Below are 15,531 nucleotides of genomic sequence, written 5' to 3' on the forward strand. Positions count from 1 at the left end.
ATGAAGGTGGCGGCACAGAAACGAGGGTGAGGTCCGAGGATGGAGGAAAATATAAGCTCATGGTGGTGCCTTTCTCCGCCTCGATATTATGGACCGAACCAAGGAACAGACAGGAATAAGAAGAAGGCATGAGGAAGGGGGGAGACCGACCGACAGTGGTGAGAAATCTTTCCGATAATCAGCAAAGCCAATGATGGATCGACTCCCGCTGATCGTGGAAAAAGAAATGGGGGATATCCGGATACTAGTGGTGTTGTGCAGATGAGTCGCAGCAAGCAAGGCAGTATGCATGTACTGGAAGAGAAGGAGAAGAGGGAAATGATCCGATTAAAAAGTGACAGGAGGCAAGAAGAGAAGAGGGGAGAAAAATAAAGCTCCGAGGACAGTGGGGAATAGAAAAAAGAGGACGAAAGGTTCAGTGCGTCGCCAACGTCCTCAGAGCACCAGCTCCAGCTGGACTTTGGGTCAGTCGGAAGGAGGAGGAAGAGGAGATCGATGCGGGAAAGACGCCGATCGCACGGGACAGTTGACCAGTGGACATTTGGTGAATGAGAGCTGTGCAGTCCAGACCTTTGCGATCTTGGGTGATGAGGATGCCCATGATCTGCGCATCTGTTGCACTTTGCATCGTACACCCACCTGCATTCTGAGAAGAAGCGGTGATCCCTCCCAACAGCAATGTATGGATTATACTGATCTCAGCCACCGGGGAGCAGTTCGTCATGCAAAGCCCGGGCATCGCGAGGACTCTCGGACAGTGGCCAGGATCGCATCATGGCCAAGATCGATACTGTGGACCCTCCCTCAAGTCTCAACATGGTTCTGGCTGGTGGTCCCGGTGGCCCCGGTGGCCCCAGTTATCTAACGTTAGAAACTTCAACCGGGTCCAACGAAAACCTTGGGACCCAGAACACCCTGCTGCTAACCCCGACTACCTGCGTTAGCCCCTCCATCCTTGCAGCTGATAGCGCGCTGTCTCAGCGCAAGACTGGGAAGTGGGAAGTAGAAAGTGGGAAATGGGCCTTTTCCGTCCTTGGCGTTGTCCTGAAGGCTGAGAGACGAGTTTGAGTAGAATGTCGATAGATAAGAGCGTCTCAGCATTCTCACATGGTAGAGAGTCTCGGTCGTCGAGGTACGGGGTAGAGTGGAACAGGGGGGATGTCTTTTGTCGGGACAGAACGTGTCACACAATGGCAATCTGCGACTGGGAGATCCACGTACGTCGGTGGTGTTTTTCCAGTCTTCCAGCGGGCGGACAGAGCGGAGACCCTCGCCAGTCAGTCCGTCACTCGGCGTCCAAAGTGGCCACCGCCAAGCCAGCGCCACCTCAGGCACTCCCGGTCCTGTGTCTGTGTATGGCTGCTTATGTCGATAAGTAAGCAGTGAAGCAACGGCCAGGCGGTGTTTTTGCCCCCCCGTGGCAGTGGTAGTTCTTCCACTACAGACGGACTTATGGTTGCGACGCGACTGGTTGCAAACTTTGACCTGGACTTAAACATGGAATGGGTCGCTTGGTTCCGATACTCAATCTGGCCATTTATATGGTGCCTTGTGCAAGGAGCGTATACAACTATCCCGTAGCCTTAAGATGATCGTTATGGTTTGCGAGTTGAGATACACGAGTCAGTGCACGGCTATAGATTGAGCGCTAATTGACACTAGGCCAGGGCGAATCCACTGCACTTAAATTGATAGTGCCCTATAGTCGATCCTTTGCTCCAGAGCTCCATGATGAGTGAGTGATAGGGAGTTATGAATCGCAGTACTGCGTATATATACCTCGACTGAAATGCTGCCCAGGTGCTAATGACTGTGTTGATTATTTTGACGACGAGTATGTAGAATAGAATACTACCTACCGACTGCACTCCCTGTTCGCGCATAACTAATGGCGCGCATCACGTGACCGTTATGCAGTCGCAAGTGTTGGATGACGATGTTTCAAAACACCAGGCCTATTTTAGGACCATCAATCGGCCCTCCCTCGCCTGTGGGCGATTGTCCAAAGGTAAGCCGAATCTCGACCAAGTGATCGGCTTGCAGCATCATCGACTCGGCCGTGCCGTCTGCCCTTTCGGCTGTTGACGTGTCTGGCCCCGCCATGCCCACTGCCGAAGGATCCTAGTGGTCGCCGCCATGACTGCGGAGTAACATCCTTCCTTCCTCTTGCACAGCGATATACGGAGTATGAGGTTGGGGATATCTGCATCTACAATATGATGGCATATCAGCTCTGCTCGCAAGATACCTGTTGGGGGAGAGGGTGAGTTGATAGAGTATAATTACCCGTACATAGCTGGACTGGCGTTTATGCTAGTATCCGTATCCATCCATCCATCCGGCTTTTTTGTTCCCACACTGTATTTCTCTATAGCTCTCCTGGGTTGGTTCCGTAACTGCACTGTGTTAGGCATGTTTTCTCCCGGGGTTCAAACCGCTCTGCGACCATCACGAGCCTCAATGCCTGGTCCTGGTGGTGCAGGGGAGGTCGCTGTATATAACATAGCCCCTCTTCAGGGCGGCTTCCCCGCATTCCGCGCCGGGAGACGACGCGGACGCGGCACTAGGCGGAATACGGCAGCAGAGGTGGGAGGGGATGCGAATGAGCTGGAGGGGCTTTGCGATCGATAGATGTATCTATACAGAGTGCTCACTTTTAAAGTACTAGTACTATGGACCTTCTTTTGGGTTGATCGACTGATGGGCCGGTCGGTCAGGGGAGAAGCAGGGCCATTGATTGGCTGAGGGAGGCATGTTTATTGGACCGGCAGGAACGAACGCCAGCCGGTGTCAGTCACCGATCACTCCATCACCCAGCAACTTCTCTCCTCTCTCCTCTCCTCCCTCTTTCTCCTCCTCCCACTCTCCCATCCTATCCTGACCTCCTACAACTTACCCCTTCCTCTTACAGTTCCTCGCGCGGTGAAATTGCAGCCGTTGGGAGCTTTCATTGTGCTTTCGCATCGATAACGAGTCTTATTTACCAAGATGAGAGGCGAGGTACGAGCTACCCTTAGCCCCCGTTTATTTACCCCCCCCCCCCCCCCCCCGCATTCTGCATTTACCCCCCTTCCCTAAAACGACCACCTTGCCGCTCTCCCCCATCCCACCATAAATCCTTCGTTTCTGCCCGCATTGAGATCTATAGACCCTAACACGTCCTATGCTTTGCCCAGGTCTGCCACGTTCACATCGGCCAGGCTGGTATCCAGCTCGGTAACAGTGCTTGGGAGCTGTATGTCCACACCGCTTCTTATGATATCCCGGAAGCGATCCCATACTGAACACGTCGCGGTTGATCTAGGTACCTGCTTGAGCACGGCCTCAAGGCCGATGGTCGCCTGAACCCCGAGGCAGCTGAAGAGATCAACTCGGGCGGTTCCTTCGAGACTTTCTTCAGCGAGACAAGCAGCGGCAAATATGTTCCTCGCTCGATCTTCGTCGATCTGGACCCGTCGGTATGGACTCTGAACAATAGATAGGTGGTGGCCTCATACAAAACGTGTTGCAAGCTAATGGTTTTGGTTTTAGCCTGTCGACGAGATCCGTACGGGCCAATACCGCCAGCTCTTCCACCCCGAGATGTTGATCAGCGGAAAGGAGGATGCTGCCAATAACTGTGCGAAACTCTTTATACCAGGTTGAAAAAACAAAAGCTAATATACGGCAGACGCTCGTGGTCATTACACGATTGGAAAGGAACTTGTCGAAGACGTCGTCGAGCGCATCCGTCGCGTTGCAGGTGAGTTTCCAATGCGGCCGTAATGGTGAACTGGGCTCATTTCCACCAGACAACTGCTCGTCCCTGCAGGGATTCTTGGTCTTCCACTCCTTTGGCGGCGGCACTGGTTCTGGTTTCGGAGCCCTGCTGCTCGAGCGCCTCTCCGCTGAATATGGAAAGAAGTCCAAGCTCGAGTTCGCAGTGTATCCCTCTCCTCGTGTCTCGACTGCTGTCGTTGAGCCATACAATGCTGTCCTGTCCACCCATAGCACCATCGAAAACGCCGACTGCACCTTCTTGGTAGACAACGAGGCCGTTTACGACATCTGCCGTCGCAACCTGGATATCCCACGTCCTGGCTATGAGCACCTGAACCGCCTCATCGCCCAGGTTGTTAGCTCCATCACCTCCAGTCTTCGGTTCGATGGCGCCCTCAATGTGGACTTGACTGAGTTCCAGACCAATTTGGTTCCATTCCCTCGTATCCACTACCCCTTGATCTCGTATGCACCAGTGGTCTCGAGTAACCGTAGCTCCCATGAGAGCTTTAAGGTGCAGGATCTGACCTTTCAGTGTACGTGCCTAGCCCGACTTTTCTTGGTACTGGCACTACGGCTCGCTAACCACAACTTGCAGGCTTTGAACCTAACAATCAGATGGTGGTTTGCGATCCTCGCAAGGGCAAGTATATGGCTGTGGCTCTGTTGTACCGTGGTGATGTTGTGCCCCGTGACTGCACCCAGGCTATCGCCTCGCTCAAGGCTAAGTCTTCGTTCAACTTGGTTGAATGGTGCCCCACCGGTTTCAAGCTGGGCATCAACTACCAGAAGCCCGTCCGCGTTCCTGACACCGAGCTCGCCCCAGTCGACCGCTCCGTCAGTATGCTCTCCAACACCACCTCTATTGCTGAAGCGTGGGGTCGTCTTGACCACAAGTTCGACCTCATGTACTCCAAGCGTGCCTTCGTGCATTGGTACGTGGGCGAGGGAATGGAAGAGGGCGAGTTCTCTGAGGCTCGTGAGGACTTGGCGGCGCTGGAAAAGGACTATGAGGAGGTTGCCAACGACAGCCTGGAGCCTGAGGTGGAGGAGGGGGCTGAGTATTGAGCCTTTTGCACCTCCGGGCTCATTCTGCTTTGGTTTCTCTGATTCTTGATCTGTCTGACTTCACCCATCCAAAACCGAATGTATTCCATCCTTTTGTTTGCGACAACCCCTTCTGTTTGTGCTTTTCGTTTTAACTTTTCACCCTTACCCCATAATAAATTGGTATCGACCGCGGGACAATATGAGCAGATGAATTTCTCTATCTTCAAACCAACGCCGAGGTGGTATCCAGCATAGAACATCAAAAAGGTCTAATAGGCTGTTCATTAATATACAAAATAAGCAAGCGTAAGGGACCAGCCGCCCTCAACTCGCCGCGACTTCCATGTCCTGGAGCCTCCGCAAAGTCGTCTCATAGGTCCACATGGTGACCGCGCTCGCCGGGGCCGCCTTAAACAAGCTAACCGTCAAGCCCCGGTAGAGCCCCTTGACACCCTGAGTTCGCACAATCAGCCCCATCGTATTAAACACGCCGCGATACTCCGGAATATTGCGATGAATATACAACTGCCGCGTGGGGCCCTGCACCTGCAACCTCTTCCGAATCAAATCCAACGGAAACATAGCCGTCTTGGCCAACACACTCGAAATCACCCCGGCGGCCGCATCCCCGGACCCAAACGGCAGGTCCTGAAACTGCGACAACGGCGGCCGCAGCGACTCATACGTGGCAAAGAACAGTCCCATGTACGGAATAATCTGGCCCACGGCCGCCGTGCAGCCGCGGAAGAACCCCGCGGGGCCTTCGTTCCGCGCGATGTCCTTGACCGACGAGAGGAGCGACGTGTAGATCCGCTCTGTGCCCTGCGCGGCGAATCGCGTCCGCAGGAGATCGAGCGGGTATGTGGAGGCCGTGGCGAGCCCGCCGGCCGCTGCGCCGGCCACGAAGGATTCCATGGACGGGGGAAGGCGGTACGGGTCGAGTTGGGACAAAGCTTGCGTGGTGGTTCGGTAGGCCGTGAATTGGATGATCCCGTAGCATACGTACATGAGTTCGGCGGGGATGTTGCCTTTCCAGAGACCCTGTTGGTTTTGGAGAAGAGGTTTGGTGAGTTGGGGGTGTGGGTTGAGAGGAGGCGAGGGGAGAGGATAAAAGAGGAGGGGAGAAACGTACGGTTATGCCCTCTTGGCGCAGGATGGCCTTCATTGTGGACAAGGTGCCCTTGTATACTGGACCGGAGACATTGTGGTGCGAGACTGGATCGGAGAGGGAGTGGATTTGGAGTTGCAGGCGGATTTTGACGACGTCAAGGGGGGCGACGCAGAATCTGGATTGGATAGTTGGTTGGTTAGTTCTGGGGTCTGGATCTAAGATGGTAGGTAGGGTAAGGAGGTGGATGGATGGCGTACCGTGAGATGAGGCCGGCAATTCCTCCTGCCAGCACGACTTGTCGCCGTGTGCCCTGATGAGAGTCAGCGGGAGTTGAGTATGAAACCATGCCGTGGCTGGTAGCTAGCTAGTTGCATGCTTGGTGATAGGCAGGCACGTACCTCATCCTTGAGGTGTTCTCCCCCGGCCGACATGCATGTGATGGTTGGTGGTCAGGGAGAGAGAGAGAGGACGAGAGATCGAGACGGGGGTTCGAGGTTATGTGCGGGTTGTCATTGATGTGCTTGTTGGTAGTAAAAGAAGGAAGTGAAGGCAATCTGGGGGTTTTGTTGGCTTGTGTCCAATTGTTCCTGACAGGAGGCGGAAAAGATCAAAAAAAAAAGTGAGAGAGCCTTATGACGTGAGCCAGGATGTGCCTGGCCTTCGGACTTCGGAGATTAGTCCCTCTTGCTGCCTGAGGCCACAATAACAACGTAAAAGCGGCGAGCGGGCTAGTCCGCAAAACGGTCAACCTCGGCGCGACGGTCCTTGCGGGTATTATTTCTGGTGATTGCCCGACCTCTTCTCCGTGCCCATCCCCTCAACCTGGGTCGGTTGTACCTTCTCCTTCTCCCCAAGTGACATACCAGGCCGTCATTGAACTCGTCATGAGTCGCCTGCTGAGAATTGTTCTCCGCGCCTCTCGGACGCCACTGCGTCCAACCTCGATCCTTTACCGTCGCGCATATACGACTTCTGCGGCTCCTCCCCCATCAGATGATACATCTCCATCATCATCACTATTGATTCCCAGCTACCTTGCACAAGCCGATAACTCCCCCACCGATCCGTCCTCACCTCGTGGCAATCATAAATACGCCATCGATATATTGGAAAAGCACATTAAGATCAGTGAAAATGGCCAGGAGCCTTTCAAAGTTCTATTTAGTACTCTCCGCGATGCATGCAAATGTCCTCGCTGCGTGGACCCTCATTCCAAGCAGCGTAACTTTCGCACCACTGATATACCCCTCAACATCAAAATTTCGGAGTGCAACCACACCGCGCATGGGATGGAGGTGCGATGGACCAATGACATCGCAGGATACGACGAATCTCATATTTCAGAATACAGCTTTGACTACATTTTCAATCCCGACTATGAACGTTATGAAATGACGACGACAGGGAAATTACGTGAGCGCGGGCTCTGGAATAAAGCCATGCTGAAAAAGTTTCAGCATTGGATCTCATACGAAGATTACATGAAGGACGACGAGGCATTCTCCGCCGCCATGCGTAGGCTTGCAAGACATGGCATCATCTTCTTAAAGGATATCCCCAACTCACGTGAGCTGGTCGAGAAGATTGCCACACGCATGGGGCCTCTACGCAATACCTTCTACGGATCAACGTGGGATGTACGCACTGTCCCGGAGGCAAAGAACGTCGCTTACACGAACCAATTCCTTAATTTTCACATGGATCTCATGTATATGAACCAACCACCTGGCTTCCAACTACTTCATTGTCTGGAGAACTCGTGCGATGGAGGAGAGTCCCTCTTCTCTGATACCTTCGCCACTGCATTTTATATGTATTACGCTCAACGTGAGCTATTCAACGCGCTGACTAAATTCAACTTGATGTACGAATACAATCACGACCAACACCGCTATTCCAGAAAGTGGCCCGTATTCCAGACCAAGGAAATGAGAGGAAAGCAGCCTGATTCTGATTCGGAAATAACTATCTATAGAGTCAACTACTCTCCTCCCTTCCAGGCCCCGCTGACTCGTCATATGATTAACCAGATAAGAGATGACGAAGTGGAGATCAATTTCAAGGCTTTGGATTTTTTTGCCCGTCGACTTGAAAGCCCCGAGCATGTTTTCGAGCTGAAGCTGAAACCAGGCCAATGCGTCATCTTTGAAAACCGTCGCGTGGCTCACGCCCGGCGTGGGTTCAATACCAGTGAGGGCCGCCGCTGGCTGGCTGGCGCCTATGTTGACGACGAAGATGTGATCTCCAAATTCAGGGAGTTGCGCAAGGCTTACCCGGATATATGGCGTACTCGAGAAGAAAAGCAACGAGAGGACGCTAGGATTTCCAGGTGCAATGGCAATGATATCTCTCGACTACTCGACCCCTCTAAGACAGCCGAATCTCTGCGGAATTGGTGGGAAAGATAATCAATGCCAATTATTCTATATAGCTCCATGGAGCCAAGATGCGACACTGCACATATCCGTCCCGGTCCTGAAGGTACTAACTAGTTTCCTAGCATGATATATATATCGTGTGCTTTATAGTGGCAATATATCATTGTATATATAAGGGTATTAGTCTTTTAGCATTTCCATCGCTGGAACAGTCCCCCCCAGCAACACTGACACATGGATTATCTGGAAAAGTATATAATCAACCAGGAGGCCGGGGGAAGGCGCGGCACAACCAAATCCTAGCTTTGAAACCCACCCACATCGCTAGGCCATAGACTAACAAGTCATGCTGGCGACGGAGACTGGTGAAAACAGAGAGAAAAATAGATTTCAGAGAGCAACAAACGTAGCTAATCCGTATTATTCACATATTCTATAGCCTAGGCAACAGGAGCCTTGTTAACAGAGAACTGACCCAGGAAATCGGGGTCGTTGTTAAGTTCCTCCTTGACCTGTTTTCAAATGTATCAGCACGGCGTCATTGACCCCCATAGATTAAGCTGGGAATAAGATGGGGAAACTGGGAAAGAAAGAAAAAAAGAAAGAAAGAAAGAAGAAAACAGGGGAAGGGAACGTACAATATCCAAACCACCAACCAACTCTCCCTGCACCCACAGCTGCGGGAAAGTAGGCCAATCCGCAAACTCCTTCAACCCCTGCCTGACATCCTCATCGGCCAAAATATTGAAAAACCCATACTTGACGCTATTCTCGCGGAGAATGGCCACGAGCTGGCGACTGAAGCCACACTGCGGCGAGCTGGGCGTCCCCTTCATGAACAGCATGACCGGCGCAGCCTTGACCAACTCCGCTAGTCTCGCGAACAGGGCCTCCTTGGACTGTTCGGGGGTCAAGGCGGGGGCGGCGCCGGCGCCATTAGCTGTGACGGGGGCCTGGGTAGCGGTCGTGGGCACATTCTCTCTCGGAACGGCGGTCAATGGCGGGGGGATGACAGTCTTGGGGAGGCCATCTGCGGCGGCGGCGGCGGGGGCTCCGCCGGCGTGGCGCTCGACGGCATTGCGCACTTGGATAGCGTCGCTGCCGCTGATGGACTCGAGGATGGTGCCGTCACGGACGAGGACGACGAAGGGAACGGCGGTGACGTCGTATTCTTCCGAGATGTCGGGGAGTTCCTCGGCGTTAACGCTGAGGAAGACGATGGAGGGCGGGTTGGTCGCAGGGTATTGGGAGGCGAGGGCGGAGAGGACGGCGCGCATTTGGGCGCACGGAGCGGCCCAGGGGGCGTGGAAGTAGAGGACTTGCAGGCATGATGGGGGGAGGGAGGAGATGTAGTGGGGGAATTCGGCCTCCGAGGTGACTTCGATGAGAGAGGACATGGTGGTGGGCGGGTGCGGTGAGTGGGTGGTTGGGTGGGTGTTATGTCTCGCGCTCTTCTTTCCGTATGACTGATTGACGCTTTTGCTTGGTTGCTTGCGTGGGGTGGGGGTTTAAGGCGGGGAACCTCGGAGTGGTGAGGCGAAGATAAGAGGGGGGTTTGACCTGGATGGGTGGATAATGAGAGAGAGAGGAATTTAGAAAATGTGCTGGTCCGAAGGGGAGGGGGGATGACGAAAGTGAGGAAGAAAGAGTCACAATGTGCCCCGCGGGTCTGGCTGGAGTCGAAGAGGATGAGGAGAAGAGAGAGGGAAGATGGCGAATTTTTGGCCGCTTATCAGATCGAACCGTCGGGGCGACCGGCGTATGTAATCCCATTACCCGCTTCTGGGACTGCGATCTTCGGCGTAAGACGGACAAGTCAGTGGCTCCGCGGCTGTTGGTCAGCAGCTCCCAAGGAAGATTCGATATCGAAGATATGAACCACTCTCTGACTCTGTAGGATTTATGCTCTATAATATATGGAGTATTGTGGTTGGATTGCAATGCAGGAGCTTCATGCAGGACATGGGAGTCTGTGTGCATGAGATGGCCCTGCATAATACCATACCTAATGTACAGTACGCCGAGTAGGTAAGGCACGTACAGTAGGTATGGTCATTAGATACACGCTATCATCACGTGCCGTAAAAGTCGACGGGTCTGGTTCTTCCTGCGCAACCTCCGTCACTCTACAATTCGCGACAATCTTCCACCTTTGTTTGGACAACTCGTACGCGCGTGAGCTGGAGCTGTGATACTGGAAGAGCACCGAACGCATCTGGTAGGTTCTTCTGCAGCTTCCACGCCCTCGGTTCCCCGACCATTGTCCTTTCTGCTCGTCAGCGCCACAGAGATGGCAGGAACTAAGAAGCGGAAGCGTACAGACGCCTGTTCGGACGACGATGACCCAGTCAACAATAGCTCGGATGCAGGCAATGGCTTCGGTCTAGCTCAGACGTTGTCTCGCCTCCAATACCCGGATCCAGCGGCCAACAGCGACTCTATTGCTTCGTCGGAAGAGTGCCGGAAGGCACAAGATGATACGCCGATACAAAGAGCTTCGAAGAAGAAGCGCGTGGACGGTGAAAAGACGAAGTACCCGGTCCTCACATACGTCGAAGGTCGACTGCAATCAAGCATTCGCATCTCGGATATCCAAAACCTGCTACTATACTGCTTCGCGGATGGCATTGCACCTCAGTGGATCTCGATAAAGCACTCCGGTCATGTCCGGAAGATTGTCGTGGTCATGGTCCCTGGTCTGGAACTGGGTATGCTTGATGGCTCGCTTCCTCTGGATGCAGATGCAGTCGATGATGAGATGGAACAAGAAACCCCAGAAAATGCAGAGAAGGTCACGGAGGAAGATGCGAAAGCGGCAGATTTCGCTCGTTGGAAACAGGGCCTGCCACTTGAGGATCGATCCCAGAAGTTCAGCCCTCGTCCCCTCTCGCGCGATAACCTTCCAGAACCCCTGCAGCCTTTAGCAGACATGTTCCCTCACGCTTGGCCTGTCAAAGCCCCCGGCGACTCCAAATACAACAAGGTCCACTCTCCGCTTCAGGCATTATTGCTCTCTGCGCTTCCCAAAACCAAGGACAGCAACGCAAAGGGAGTGAAGCCGGCAAAGGTGGGCAAGAATTTCGTTTTCGAACGTACCCCGATCACTACTTTCCTTAGCACCCTGCAAGATCTTCGGGAAAATGACTATACTATCCACCCAGCTCTTGTGGCAGAAGATGAAAAGGCGACTCTGGCGGAGAACCGCAAGCGGGCCGGCCAGTCCACCGAAGACGGGTGGGTCGACACCCATGTTGAGTCCTTGGAAGCTGGCCAAGTCCCGGAGTCTGAAATCCAACAAGGAAGCATGACCGCTGGCCGGGATGTGTTAGCGTTGGACTGTGAGATGTGCATCACAGAAGGCGGCCAATCCGAGCTCACTCGCATCAGTATGGTGCGTTGGGACGGTGAGGTTGTACTCGACGAGTTGGTGAAACCTAAACGACCCATCATCGACTATCTCACTCGATTCTCCGGTATCACCAAGGAAAAGCTAGACCCTGTCACCACCACTCTCGCCGACATTCAGCAGAAACTCCTCACCATCCTTACCCCCCGTACAATCATCGTCGGACACTCCCTCAACTCAGACTTCAGTGCTTTGAGACTTGCCCACCCGTTCATTGTTGACACCACCTTCCTTTACCCCCATCCCCGCGGCCCCCCGCTCAAATGCAGTTTGAGGTGGCTTACCCAAAAGTACCTCGGCAAGGAAATCCAGAAGGGCCAGACCGGCCACGATTCGATCGAGGATGCTCGCGCGGTGCTTGATCTGGTGAAACAGAAGTGCGAGAAGGGCGAAAGATGGGGCACCAGCGACTCTTCAAACGAGAGCATCTTCAAGCGCCTGGCACGTTCCACACGACCCGGAAAGTCCCCAGCAGAGCAAGGCCGCACGGGAGCCATCGTCGACTGGGGAAATTCCGAGCGCGGATTCGGATCGCAGGCGACCGTCGCAGTCGGGTGCAGCAACGACAACGACGTCGTCAACGGCATCTCCTCCGTCGTCAACGGCGACACAAACAACACCTCTATCCCCGGCGGTGGCGTGGACTTCACCTGGGCGCGGCTACGGGAGCTCGAAGTCTTCCGGGGCTGGTGCAACCGCATGCCCGGCCCCAACAACGCCAACGACTCGACCACGCTGATTCCCCCGCCCGAGGAAACCACCCCGACGTCTGGGCCCGCGCCTTCCACCAAGGAAGCCACGCGCAGTCTGTCCGATCACGTCTCCCGCACCGTCTCCAACATCCAGAGGATCTACGACTCCCTGCCCCCCTGCTCGCTGTTCGTGGTCTACACCGGCACCGGCGATCCGCGCGAAGTCAGTCGCCTGCAAGCAATGCACAAGACCTTCCGCGAGGAATTCAACTCCCGCAAGCCCTGGAATGACCTCACCTACAAGTGGACGGACACCGAGGAACAAGCGCTGAAGAAGGCCTGCGAGAGAGCCAGGGAGGGTTGTGGGTTTATGTGTGTAAAGTAATTACTACTGCCTACTATCACATTTTACATAGAACGACTTTTTGGTAACCAGCCATTTTTACTATTGCAGACCCAGCTCCAGCTCGTGGTCCCGTGGCTTCATTGGCAAGCTTTTCACCGGTGTCTTGAGAGCTTTCTCTAGGATTTGGTAATCCCAACATCAGTCTACATCAGTCTACTTCTATTTCTACTACTACTACTACTACTACCGAGACCTTATTTACGATGAGATGAGATAGAACTATGGGAATGGATGAGAAACCACTCGAATTGGCCAATCTGGGGATATCATTGAGAACAGAGACCTAGGCCCTAGGGTGGGGGTGGGGGGAGGAAAGCGTGGACAATCTAGTCCAGCCAGTGATGACTGACTGACTGACTAACTGACCTACCAGTTCCTAAATCTGTAAAATATAAAGATGGAACAAAAACGGCCACTTTTGTACAAACACATAGAAGAAGAAAATGAAGGAAGGAAGGTAAATCGAATGTACCTAATACATTGATAGAAGGAGACAAGACAGTCTAGCTCCAGCTCTCCAAACTCACCGGGAGTCCTCGGTTTCCATCGCTTCCTCGCGCTGCATAGCTAATCGCACCATAATGTCCCGCGCAGCGGTCTGGGCTTTACGCTTTTCTCTGGTTTCCGGCTTGTGAACTCCGTTTGTGGTCACGTGGGAGTTTTCTTTTCCGGCGCTGAGTAGATGTGATTCGGTCTGTTCGGGACCTTCTTTGTTTGCGTGTTCGTTGTTGGTGTTAGTGTTGATGTTGTTGTTGTTGTTGTTGTTGTTGTTGGTGGTGGGGGTCTGCTCTGGTTCTGGGTGGTGGCTGGCCGCGTTTGCTGCGGAGATACGCCGTGAGGGAGGTCGAGAGCGACTTCGTAGGCTTCGGGAGCGGTTGGGGCGCGTTTCTTTTGAGACGCGGGAATCGCTGGGGCTCGGTTCAGTGGGTTGGGCGTCTTTGTTGTTGGTGGCGGTGCTGCTGAGATTCCCGTTTTGCTCGGTAAGTGGTGTGGGTTTGGGGCTGAGGATGTTGTCGGGTTTGGAGGTCTGGTTGTTTAAGGATTTTCGGGGTGGCCGTCCAGCTTTTTTCCCAGTAGAAGGTTTGTCTGAGGGCTGAGCTAGGCGAGGACGTTTGAGGATGGCCTCGTGTGGCGAGTTCGAGGCGGTCTCGTGGTTCTGACCCAGCCCATTCTCAAGGTGGGGAGTCTGGCGTTCAGACTGGCCGCGTTCGATGCGAAGTTGTGGGGTTCCAGACGGGGTTGGCTCGTGCGTCGTATCGGTAGTGGTATGCATTGATTGGGGATCCTTTATAGGAATCTTGACGGGCGGAATGTTCACGTCTTCCAGGGTGAAGTCTGCAATGCTGTCATCATCGTCGGTTTCGTCGAATGAGTCCCCGATGGGCTGGGTACGGCCACTCGGGAACGAGTCTGGCCATGGGCGTTTCCTGCTCCCTTGGAGTAGACCTGGGCTCCGGACTTCCGGAAGCATCCCCACGTCTGCGCTCAACATAGGCGGAGGTAGCGGTTTAGCCGATTGTTCCTCCGCGTAGCGGTTCCTCAGTTTCATTGCCTCCATTTCCAGCTTCATCCTTTCGATTTCATCCGATTTCGATCGAAGTTCTTTTAACACTGTTGCAATCATCATATCCTTGCTGGCGGGCGTACCCATATCGGATCCAAACCGACCGGGGCCATTTAATTCGATGCGGAGGGCGGTGAATGCGTTCTTCAGCTCGAACATGGTGTCGTGGAGGTTGCTGACCGAGCTGGAGATGTGGTCGAGGCTTAGCCCCTGATGCTGAATGTGTTGCTCGACCGAACCATTGTAGTTCTCGATGGCCGTCGACCCGGTGGGTACCAGCGCCCCTGGCTGGACCGGCGTTCGGTTTTGGCTGGCCGGGGTTGAATATAACAGGCGTTCAAGTGATCCTTCTTTGAATGTGGGCTCAACCGTGCGCATGGTGACAATTTCGCGGAACGAGACCTTCGAAAGCTTCCAGAAGACATTGGGGCTGATGGTGTGTTGGTCAGACATGAGACAAAAGACTTTTTCAGGATCCCCCACTCACCCATTGTCCAGAGCGCAGAGCACTCCCAGTTTCTGCTGGCAGAGCTTACAGGAAATCTCTTGCAAGATGCGACCCCGGAGGACGCTCAGTTCAGAGGATTGCGGTATTTGTTTCTTTTCGTGGGATATGGAGATGCGATGTAGTTCGACACTTAGCCATCCGGCCGCTATGGAGTAAGAATTCGAGAGCTTGGCCCACTCGTTCTCGAGGGCCGCCAGCGAGCTCGAGCATCGCGAACACTGGCAAAGGATCGCGGGGCGAGTGAGGCGGGTGAGATCCATGATGGTAGACATGGGGGAATGGTCGAACCCACGACTGGGAGTCCGTCTGGCAGTATGGTGCCCACCTGGAGTTGCGAGATGGTCGGAGGATCAGGGCGCAAACCTGCCCGCAAAAGTCCAGACGGATCTCGACTGCTGACTCAGCCGTCAACTGGGGACACGCTGGCGGGTCGGCTAACCCGTTTAGGCTATCGATCAGGACCGCAACGCGTTTCACTGTCGTCATAGCTGGAACACATCAGTAACACTAATGCTAGCTCCGGGCGGGTAACTTACTGTAAATCCGTAACGGATTAACAGTAGTACCTCAAAGGGCAGCCCGGGCCGGAGCCCGCCGCGATAACAACATTTCCCTTGTCGGACTCGGAATGCATCGCTGCTAATCCATATGTGGAGA

At 53.9% G+C, this 15,531-nt stretch overlaps 6 protein-coding genes across 6 annotated transcripts; 3 read left to right on the top strand and 3 right to left on the bottom strand.

Annotated features, from left to right (window-relative positions):
• The first annotated feature begins 2,810 nt into the window (after nt 1-2,810).
• Nucleotides 2,811-5,091, top strand: BO70DRAFT_359426 (tubulin alpha chain). The gene is made up of 7 exons (XM_025542537.1): nt 2,811-3,000; nt 3,177-3,235; nt 3,305-3,458; nt 3,532-3,619; nt 3,671-3,742; nt 3,792-4,295; nt 4,358-5,091. Exons 1-7 carry the CDS (start codon nt 2,989-2,991, stop codon nt 4,825-4,827), a joined length of 1,359 nt encoding a protein of 452 aa, XP_025402293.1. The 5' UTR covers nt 2,811-2,988; the 3' UTR covers nt 4,828-5,091.
• On the bottom strand, nt 5,012-6,502 carry BO70DRAFT_426773 (thiamine transporter TPC1). Its single transcript, XM_025547823.1, has 4 exons — nt 6,319-6,502; nt 6,178-6,230; nt 5,942-6,095; nt 5,012-5,850 (listed from the first exon to the last, which is right to left on the bottom strand). Exons 1-4 carry the CDS (start codon nt 6,349-6,351, stop codon nt 5,134-5,136), a joined length of 957 nt encoding a protein of 318 aa, XP_025402294.1. The 5' UTR covers nt 6,352-6,502; the 3' UTR covers nt 5,012-5,133.
• Nucleotides 6,503-6,735: 233 nt separating this feature from the next.
• Nucleotides 6,736-8,586, top strand: BO70DRAFT_359428 (putative Gamma-butyrobetaine hydroxylase subfamily). Its single transcript, XM_025542538.1, has one exon. It carries the CDS (start codon nt 6,805-6,807, stop codon nt 8,326-8,328), a length of 1,524 nt encoding a protein of 507 aa, XP_025402295.1. The 5' UTR covers nt 6,736-6,804; the 3' UTR covers nt 8,329-8,586.
• On the bottom strand, nt 8,447-9,972 carry BO70DRAFT_359429 (PICOT family protein). The gene is made up of 2 exons (XM_025542539.1): nt 8,937-9,972; nt 8,447-8,810 (listed from the first exon to the last, which is right to left on the bottom strand). The coding sequence occupies exons 1-2, from the start codon at nt 9,693-9,695 to the stop codon at nt 8,739-8,741; spliced, it is 831 nt and encodes a 276-aa protein (XP_025402296.1). The 5' UTR covers nt 9,696-9,972; the 3' UTR covers nt 8,447-8,738.
• A 294-nt stretch (nt 9,973-10,266) lies between these two features.
• Nucleotides 10,267-13,053, top strand: BO70DRAFT_161544 (RNA exonuclease). Its single transcript, XM_025538286.1, has one exon. It carries the CDS (start codon nt 10,589-10,591, stop codon nt 12,779-12,781), a length of 2,193 nt encoding a protein of 730 aa, XP_025402297.1. The 5' UTR covers nt 10,267-10,588; the 3' UTR covers nt 12,782-13,053.
• Nucleotides 13,054-13,057: 4 nt separating this feature from the next.
• BO70DRAFT_330939 (uncharacterized protein) lies at nt 13,058-15,194 on the bottom strand. Its single transcript, XM_025540849.1, has 2 exons — nt 14,854-15,194; nt 13,058-14,796 (listed from the first exon to the last, which is right to left on the bottom strand). Exons 1-2 carry the CDS (start codon nt 15,144-15,146, stop codon nt 13,326-13,328), a joined length of 1,764 nt encoding a protein of 587 aa, XP_025402298.1. The 5' UTR covers nt 15,147-15,194; the 3' UTR covers nt 13,058-13,325.
• Between the last annotated feature and the right edge of the window lie 337 nt (nt 15,195-15,531).

The sequence above is a fragment of the Aspergillus heteromorphus genome (assembly GCF_003184545.1).
Source record: "Aspergillus heteromorphus CBS 117.55 chromosome Unknown BO70scaffold_4, whole genome shotgun sequence".
In the NCBI taxonomy this organism is placed as follows: Eukaryota; Fungi; Ascomycota; class Eurotiomycetes; order Eurotiales; family Aspergillaceae; genus Aspergillus; species Aspergillus heteromorphus.